The following is a 10,000-nucleotide window of genomic DNA, read 5'->3' as shown; positions in this document are numbered from 1 at the left end:
TATTATTATTATTATTATTATTATTATTTTTATTTTTGTTGTTGTTGTTGTCATTGTTGTCATTATTATTATTAGCCCTCTTCTCCTTCTCATCTTCGTCCCCCTCATATTGTATTGCTGCTGCTGCTGAAATGCGGTTGTTAATGTTTTTCTTTTATTTTGTTTGTTGTTTTTCTTCTTATCTTTATTTTGTGTTGTTTATTTTTGTTGGGGTTTTTTTTTGTGTGTGAGAGGAGGGGGGGGGGGGGGGATATATTTATTTTAAATACGTTAAAGAAAGTCGGGCCAGCTGTTCATTGCGATTTACATACAGGTCTTATGAATGAGATGTGGTGTGGTGGATTTGCTTCCCAGTATGACGGGTTTATGATGGGGATGACAAGGAGGATGATGAGGTGGGGATGTTCATAAATACTGGCCGCGACGTTTTTATATCTGAATTGTTCATTCGTTCATTCATCCATTTATTCACTCATTCATATCTGTCAGTCTGTTTGTTTTTTTTTGTCTGTGTCTTTTTTCGTTGTGTGTGTTTTTTTCGTTGTTCATTCTTTCGTTCATTCATTCATTCATTCATTCATTCATTTATCCGTCAGTCCGTTTTTTCGTTGTTTATTCTTTCGTTCTTTCATTCGTTCATGCGTGCATGCATCCATCCATCCCGGTCATTCATTCTATCAGTAATACATGACATTTATAACGCGCATTTTCATCACTGGCTTCATTCATTCGTTCATTCATTCATTCATTTATTCATCCATCCATCCATTCCGCCTTCCCTTTCATTCATTTATCTATTTACTCAATCAATGATGGGTGCCAGACAGAGGGTTCAGAAAATATCTCTCGTCCGCATCATCGGGGTTCAATTCCCAACCCCTTTGTAAGACGAATGCTCTACCGCTGTCATATCGGATTCCATATATTATATTAGGGCACAACGTATTATTATACCGCCAACTATAGGGCAGAGAAGTGGCGTCACACCGTCTACTCTTCCGGTTCCAAACGCATTGAAAGTGTTGTGTAACCAGACCTTCGGTGGACTAATATTGAATAGCTGAAATAATGAATCATAACGTGTGGTATACAATTTTAGTAGCAAGATTTATTAGCAGATTCCCAAGATTAACCGGACGTTAAAGAGCGAGAGCGAGGATAAATGATTAATGACCAGAGTATATTTAGACTAAAAAATAAGATGCCATCACTCTGAAACCAGAAGATCAGTTACTCAAGGTATGTACCCAGTCCTCCGGAAGAGTGGTTTTACACTTCCAATGCTATTGGAATCATTTTTTTTTTTACACATCACACTTTGGTTCCCTATTGCATCCCAAGACACACGATGAGAACAATATTGTTATTACAAGAAGATGACAAAATGAAACTTAAGGAATGTTTTATTTCCCCATGCAGATTTTTGTTGTTGTTGTTGTTTTTTTTTTTTTTTTTTTTTTACAATACTCTCTCTCTCTCTCTCTCTCTCTCCTCTCTCTCTCTCTCTCTCTCTCTCTCTCTCTCTCTCTCTCTCTCTCTCTCTCTCTCTCTCTCTCTCTCTCCCCACCCCCCAAACCACCCTTCTGCTGACATCCTCACCCATTATGACACTGACAGAGCGTCCAGGACACCATACCCATGTCCACAATTCATGATATACATACATACATAATACAATGTACATGACAGACAGTGTAGATACGCGCTCAGAGCCTGCATAATATAGCGGGCAAATGTGCATCGTCATCGTCGTCATCATCATCATCATCATCATTATCATCGTCAACATTATTATTATTATTATTATTATTATTATTATTATTATTATTATTATTATTATTATTATTATTATTATTAATTATTAATTATTATTATTATTATTATTATTATTATTATTATTATTATTATTATTATTATTATTATTATTATTATTATTATTATTATTATTATTATTATTATTATTTTATGAGGTAGCCTGACCAAACGTGCCTCACATTCGAATCCCCGAAACTGGTGCAAATGTACTGAGCAATCTTTTCTGAGTAAAACGTCTGGCTTTAATGATAGAAAGAACGAAAAATGTTTTTTAAAAAAGAGGGGGGGGGGGGGGGGTTTTTTTGTTTGGTTGCTTTTTTTTTTTTTTTGGGGGGGGGGGGGGGGGGTCTTTTTCTTTTCGGTTTTTAAGAATCGAAAACCGTTTGCCTGACCTCCGATACCTTTTATCATACGATCGTAGCATCTACTTTACTGGAAACAACAAACAATGAAAGCAATGTGTAGTGAATTTTATAAATTTAATGAGTTCTCTCGTGTTTACGTTTTGTCTGATCTGGCGTGTAGAGTAGTCTTGCAGTCAGCAGTATGTGGTAAGTCTTCGTAGTTCGTAGGAAACGGAGATCGCCACACATGCCCCCCCAAACACGGACTAGTCATCTTTGTAGTACCGAGGTCGTTTAATGGTACGTCCTGAGCGAGATAGCTTCTTAGTAGGCACTACGTTAGTATCATCAGAAGCAGTACGGGAGTTTTGTATGTTTCTGTTCGATAACTTTCTGTTCGTATTCGGTGGGCGTCCACGACGAGGTGGGGTGGCAAGGGAAACTGGTTGCGTAGAATCGACAAATGCAGGTTTAAGTCGGTCGATCGAAATCCGTTCTGCTTTGCCACCAACATCGATCAGGAATTGTTTATCTCCAGGGGTTATGACAACATAGGGACCTGTATACGGCTTCTGAAGGGGTCCTCGGTGGGTGTCAACACGGATGTAAACATATTTTGCTGACATCAAGTTCTTGGGTAAATTTGTTTGATGATAGCCGTGATGATGTGTTGGCCGTGGTGAATGAAGGGACACGTTTTGCCGAAAGGTTGCCAAAAAGTCTTTAGCGTGGAAGTCTGAAGGATGGTCAGGTATAAACTCTCCAGGGATAGTTAAAGGTTCTCCGTATACTAATTCAGCTGAAGAATGACCGATATCATCCTTAGATGCAGTTCTTAAACCAAGCAGAACCCAAGGTAGTTCATCCACCCAATTTGGAGTTATTAGACGAGCTTTGAGGGATGATTTCAAGGACCGATGAAACCGTTCAATCATGCCGTTGGACTGAGGGTGATACGCAGTTGTGTGATGAATCTGCACACCAAGTTGACTGGCCATCTGTTTCCATAGCGTGGATGTAAATTGTGAGCCCCTGTCAGAAGTCATATCAACAGGAATACCAAACCGCGAGATCCAATTGGAGATCAGGGCTTTTGCACATTCTTCTGTTGTTGTGGTTTGTAACGGTATTGCCTCAGGCCATCGGGTGTTCCTGTCAATTATAGTAAGGAGATGGGTGAACCCCCTTGACTGATGTAATGGTCCAACGAGGTCAATGTTTATATGTGAGAATCGCTTTCCTGGGACATGGAATGTTTCTAACGGTGCTCGTATATGTTTTTGAATTTTCGAAGATTGGCAGTTGTGACACTGCTTAACCCATGCTGACACTTCTTTCTTAAGACCATGCCAGATAAACTTCTTGCTGATAAGTCTGACTGTGGCCTTAACTCCAGGATGACTCATATTGTGAATAATTTCGAAAACCGGTCTTCTGAAGTCGGTAGGAACGATAGGTCTTGGGTAGCCAGTTGAGATGTCACAAATTAACTCTGGACCCGAGTCAACGGATGTTTTGACGATTTTGAGGCTTGTTAATGCAGTTTTGTAAGCCTGTATGTCAATGCTATTTTCTTGGGATTCCGCCATAGCTTGATAGTCGATGCCAATTGAGACTGAGTTTGTAACTGCTCTTGAGAGACAATCTGCGACAGTGTTGTTTTTTCCAGAAATGTGTCGGATGTCAGTTGTGAACTCGGATATGGCAGATAAGTGCCTTTGTTTACGAGCTGACCATGGTTCAGTTGATTTGGACATGGCATGGATTAATGGTTTATGGTCAGTAAAAATAGCGAATTGTCTCCCTTCAATGATGAAACGGAAATGACGGATGGCTAGGTGAATGCCAAGCAACTCCCTATCAAAGGTACTGTATTTCTGTTCAGGTTTACGTAACTGCCTGCTGAAAAATGCCAATGGTTCCCAATTACCTTGATGATTAAGTTGTTCAAGGACAGCGCCCACAGCTTGGTCGGAGGCGTCAGACGTTAAAGCGAGGGGTGAGTTCAAGCAAGGATGGGCTAACATTGTAGCGTTACTTAGTGCATTTTTACCGTCAGTAAAGGCTTTCAACATTTCTTGCGTCCACGTAAGTGCTTGACGTTGTTTTTTGACTTTCAAAGCACTATATAGGGGTCGAAGTATTTCAGCTAGTCTCGGAATGAAACGATGGTAAAAATTCAACATCCCGAGGAACTCTTGAAGTGACTTGATGGTTTTTGGTTGTGGAAATTGTTTAACAGCCTCAATTGTTGTCGCCATTGGGACAGATCCAGAATGCGAGATGTGATGGCCAAGGAAGTTAAGAGATCTCACGCCGAAAAGACATTTCTCAAGACGGATAACGAGGCCTTGGTTTCTAAGTCTTTCGAATACGATTTTGAGATGTTCCATGTGTTCTGCCTCAGTTGAACTTGCAACCAGAATGTCGTCTAAATAACAAAATACGCAGTCTAAATCTTGTAAAATGGAGTCCATTAAACGTTGGAATGCTTGTGCTGCATTTTTTAATCCAAATGGCATTCTTAAGAACTCCCAAAGGCCGAAAGGGGTTATCACTGCCGTTTTTGGGTCGTCTTCTGGAGCGACTGGAATTTGGTGGTATCCTCTGACAAGGTCGATCTTCGAGAAGATGATCTTACCGTCTAAGTTTGCTGTAAAATCATGAATGTGTGGGACAGGATATCGATCTGGTATAGTAGCATCGTTAAGTCGACGAAAATCTCCGCAGGGACGCATTGTGCCATCAGCCTTGGGGACCATGTGTAATGGGGAAGCCCAAGGGCTCTTTGATTTTTGAATTATGCCCATTTTCTCCATTTCGAAAAATTCTTTTTTTGCACACAAGAGTTTTTCTGGAGCCAGGCGACGAGCACGTGCGAATACTGGGCGACCTTTGGTTGTGATGAAATGTTGCACGCCATGTTTCACAGTTGCCGTTGAAAATGTTGGTTGAAGTAGTTCTGGATAGTTATTCAATAATTTTCTGAATGTATTGCAGTTCGGCTCGAGTGGTGAGAGTTCGGCGTTTGCGCAAACTGAACTTACTGAACAAGGTACGTGCGAAAACGTTTCAGCGTCGATAAGGCGTCGACCGCGAATATCCACAAGCAGATTATGATGACGTAGAAAATCTGCTCCAAGTAGGGGACGTTTGACATCAGCTTTGATAAGTCGTGCATTGAATGAACGCGATCCAATACGTATGTTAGTTTTCGAAGCATCCGTATGTTTTTATTGTAGAACCATTAGCAGCTTGTAATGCGAGATCAGAGGAACCCAAGCTTTTGTCTGGCGCAGAGGCGGGTGTGACAGATACTTGAGCTCCAGTATCTACTAAAAAACGTCGGTTTGAATTTTCATCGACGACAATGAGTTGGAGATTTTTTGATGTGGGCGCGTTGGCTGAGTAAGAATCCGGGTCGACAGCAGAATTTACTGTTGACCCGGCTTGGCGTTTCCCTGGTTCTTCTTGTTTTTCTTAAATGAATTGAAGAGTTTGCATGTTTGTGCACATCGACGGGCATTTGAACCAAACCGTTGATGGTACCAGCAGAGGGAATCTATTTCACTGGTCATGGTTGGTGTGTCAACTTCACAAGTAGTATGAGAAATTGAAAAGGAGTTAGAGTTTGAGTGAGCAGCGTAGAAAAAATTGTCAGCTTCTCTGGCAAGTGCCCTGTAATCATCCAGGTTGGACGAGTTTGCTAATGGAAGTCTGATGTTTGCTGGAAGTTGTCTTAAGAATAACTGTCTGAAGAGCAGACAGGGCTTGTGTTTGCCAAGGAGCACTAACATCCTGTCCATTAACTCAGATGGCTTTAAGTCGCCCAAACCATTCATGTTGAGTAGAGATTCCGCTCTCTCTGTTTCCGAAAGGCCGAACGCAGACAGCAGGAAGTTTTTCAGTATTTCATATTTACCTTCCTTGGGTGGTGATGATAGAATAGCAAGGGCTCTAGTTGCTGTGTCTGAGTCTAAGGCAGCCACTACATAGTAGTACTTTGTTTCATCGCTTGCTATATCGCGTAAGGCAAATTGTGCCTCGCTTTGTGCAAACCACGCTGAAGGACAAGTGGTCCAGAATGTGGGCAATTTCAATGCTACGGCGTCGATAGACATGTTTATTATTATTATGTTCTTGTGAAGAGTTGAACTGGTAAATAGTAATAATAATAATATATACCTATCTCTTAAGTTGTTTTAAGTTGGGGTCACCAATGTAGCATCTACTTTACTGGAAACAACAAACAATGAAAGCAATGTGTAGTGAATTTTATAAAATTTAATGAGTTCTCTCGTGTTTACGTTTTTGTCTGATCTGGCGTGTAGAGTAGTCTTGCAGTCAGCAGTATGTGGTAAGTCTTCGTAGTTCGTAGGAAACGGAGATCGCCATACGATCCCATTAAAATAACTCATGAGTTAAGACCTACATTTTACATAGCATGTTATTGTTCTCATTATGACTCACACTTCGTAGTCATTAAAAAAAGAAAAGATTATTTATTGTATTATCTACATCTTGTGAATATGGAATAGATATTGCATATTGTTATTTTTGAAATTGCGGCCATTTTTCGTTTTGCAGGGCATGGTGTGATTAGTGTAGTGTAACTACGTCCACTACTGCAGTCGGGCGGAACTTTCTTTCTTTCCTTCTTTTATTTCTTTCTTTCTTTTCTTTCTTTCTTACTATCTTTCTTTCTTTCTTTCTTGTGTTTTGTATTTTACACCACATATGAAATTATTTCATAATTGATTCATAACTAAATTTAAATGAATAGAGTAGGCAAATAAATAGATAAATAAAAATATCTAAAAAACAATTTTCTTTTGTTTTGCTTTGTTTCTTTCTTTTTTTTTTTTTTGTCTTTTTGTGTGTGTTGGGGGGGGGGGTGTGTTGTTGTTTTTTGTTTGTTTGTTTGTTTGTTTTTTGTTGTTGTTTTTATTTTTGTAATGAAGAAGAAAAAATGTTTGGTTCCCAAACAAATATATGCAGAGATCCCGGTTATTTGAATTGGGATTACGATCAAGGTTTACGACCTGGGGGACAAAGTTATAGCGCCAATGTATGTAGACACTGTGAATTAAATTCGTTGTTTACCACCGGATTAGCGACGATTTCACGTGGATTAATTACTTGTAAGGATTAGGCAGGTACATCAGCTATGGTTTATGAATTATTGCCCGCAGTTATCATTAAAAAAATTTTTTTGTGAAAATGGAAAATAAAATGTAGTTAGGGATTAAGTGTGTGTGTGTGTGTGTGTGTGTGTGAGAGAGAGAGAGAGAGTGAGAGAGAGAGGGGGGAGGGGATAAGTTGAGAGATTGTGTTTGTGTGAGAGTGAGTGAGAGAGAGATAGATAGAGATCGAGAGTGAGAGAGAGAGAGGGGGAGGGGATAAGTTGAGAGATTGTGTTTGTGTGAGAGTGAGTGAGTGAGAGAGATAGATAGAGAGAGAGAGAGAGAGAGAGAGAGAGAGAGAGAGAGAGAGAGAGAGAGAGAGAGAGAGAGAGAGAGTGCAGTGATGCCAAAACTCCGGTTTCACCAGGAAAAAATACGGTCTGGAGCAAAATATTCCGGGTTACGGGCAACTCCGTCAAATTCCGGTGAGGTTAAATTGTTCCAAGGTTCCCCCCCCCCCCCCCCTATCCAGTCACTTCTAATACAACCACCACCACCACATCATCTTCATTACAACTACTACTACAACCACCACCACCACCACATCATCATCATCATCATCACCACTGCTACTACAACTACTACTACTACTACTACAACCACCAACACATCATCAACATTACCACTATACTATAACCACCACCAACACATCATCAGTACCACTACAGCAACAACTGTCACCACCACATCATCATCACTACCACTAGTTCTACATCCACCACCACCACACTATCATCACTACCACTACTACTACAACCACCACCACCACACCATTATCACTACCACTCCTACTACAACCACCACCACATCATCATCACTACTACTACAACCATCACTACCACTACTACTACTACCACACCACCATTCCTACCACCACTACTACAACCACAACATCACCATCCCTACCACCAGTACTACAACAACTACCACATCACCGTCCCTACCAAAACTGCTACAACCACCACATCACCATCCCTACCACCATACTGCAACAATCACCACATAACCATCCCTACCACCACTATTACAACAACAACCACATCACCATCCATGCCACCCTAGGACTTCATATAGATGTCGCTGATGCCACCACAACTACAACCACCATTACATCATCATCTCTACTACCACCATCACATCTCCATCCCTGCAACTACTATTACAATCACCACAACGCCACCCCTACCACCACCAATACTCCTGCAACCAGTGTTGCAAGCGCCGTAAAAACCCTTCAAACAAATTTAGCTCAAATCTCCTCTCTCTCTCTCTCTTCCTCCTCTCTCTCTCTCTCTCTCTCTCCTCTCCTCTCTCTCTCTCTCTCTCTCTCTCTTCACACAGACACACACACACACACACAAATCAAATTCATTGCGGTCACTGGATTAATTTCCATGTTCACCTTCCTGTACGTGCCAATAATAGCTAATCACAAATACTTTGACCTCAAACGTTAGCCTCGTTAGTTTTTCAATTTCATGTTGCTCTAATTATCACGACATGCACTTTCAGCTCTCTCTCTCTCTCTCTCTCTCTCTCTCTCTCCTCTCTCCTCTTTCTCTCACAACACACACATACACACACACACACACACACACATACACACACACACTACAACCACCACCACCACCACATCCTCACTACCACAACTACTACAACCACCACCACCACATCATCATCACAACCACTACTAATACAACCACCACCACCGCATCATCATTAATACTGCAACCACCAACACTACTACTACAACTACTGCCACTACGACGACAACCACCACCACCACCACCACCACCACCACATCATCATCACTACCACCACTACTACTACTATTACAAAAGCCATTATCATATCGTCGTCATCATCACTACTACTACTACTACTACTACTACTACTACTACTACTACTACTACTACTACTACTACTACTACTACTACTACTACTACTACTACTACTACTACTACTAACTACTACTACTAGTAGTAGTAGTAGTAGTAGTAGTAGTAGTAGTACTACTACTACTACAACCACCAACACAACATCATACTCACTACCACCATTACTACAATCACTTCCATTAGGTTTTGGAACTTTAATTCATTTGAAATATGGAAACTTTGGGGTTGTATTTGGCAATGTGTTTATATATCATAATATAGTTCTAATCAGTTATCTATTAAGATCTATACAATATTTAAACAATATCAAATACCATCCCAATTCCCTTTTTTTTTTTTTTTTTGTGTGTGCGAAAATTCCTCTTTCGGCATTGAAATTCCTCCGAGTGGTGCCTGAAATTCCTGTGAATCAAATTGAAACTTGGCGTCTCTGAGAGAGAGAGAGAGAGAGAGAGAGAGAGAGAGAGAGAGAGAGAGAGAGAGAGAGAGAGAGAGAGAGAGAGAGAGACTAATTGATGTGGTCATTTGAATATTTTGATAATTGAAGTTTTGTGCCAAAAATAGAGAAGAGAGAAAATTACTCCCCCCCCCCCCAACACACACACACACTCACACACAATAACAACAACAACAAAAGAGATATGCTTTTCCACGGCAGCTCCACCATTCGGTGTGCCTTCAGTCATTACATGTATGTATGTATGATGAAGATGCAAATGAAACATGGAATATTTTTATGGATATAAAAGATAGCTATGTA

The 10,000-nt window shown here is 40.5% G+C and overlaps 2 protein-coding genes across 2 annotated transcripts in view; one reads left to right on the top strand and one right to left on the bottom strand.

Moving 5' to 3' along the window:
* The window catches only part of LOC144958333 (uncharacterized), a 177,242-nt gene that overhangs the window by 90,507 nt on the left and 76,735 nt on the right, over positions 1–10,000 (top strand). The gene's annotated exons all lie outside the window — the stretch shown is intronic.
* Positions 5,594–6,280, bottom strand: LOC144957567 (uncharacterized). Its single transcript, XM_078888911.1, has one exon. It carries the CDS (start codon positions 6,278–6,280, stop codon positions 5,594–5,596), a length of 687 nt encoding a protein of 228 aa, XP_078745037.1.

The sequence above is a fragment of the Berghia stephanieae genome, chromosome 12 (assembly GCF_034508935.2).
Source record: "Berghia stephanieae isolate SIO BIC M18660-M18661 chromosome 12, UCSD_Bste_1.3, whole genome shotgun sequence".
NCBI lineage: Eukaryota > Metazoa > Mollusca > Gastropoda > Nudibranchia > Aeolidiidae > Berghia > Berghia stephanieae.
The sequence above is the reverse complement of the archived record's forward strand: the minus strand, read 5'-3'. Positions and strand labels throughout refer to the sequence as shown.

Excerpts from the sequence above, each read along its gene's own strand:
- LOC144957567 (XM_078888911.1), bottom strand. The coding sequence starts at position 6,280 with ATGTCTATCGACGCCGTAGCATTGAAATTGCCCACATTCTGGACCACT.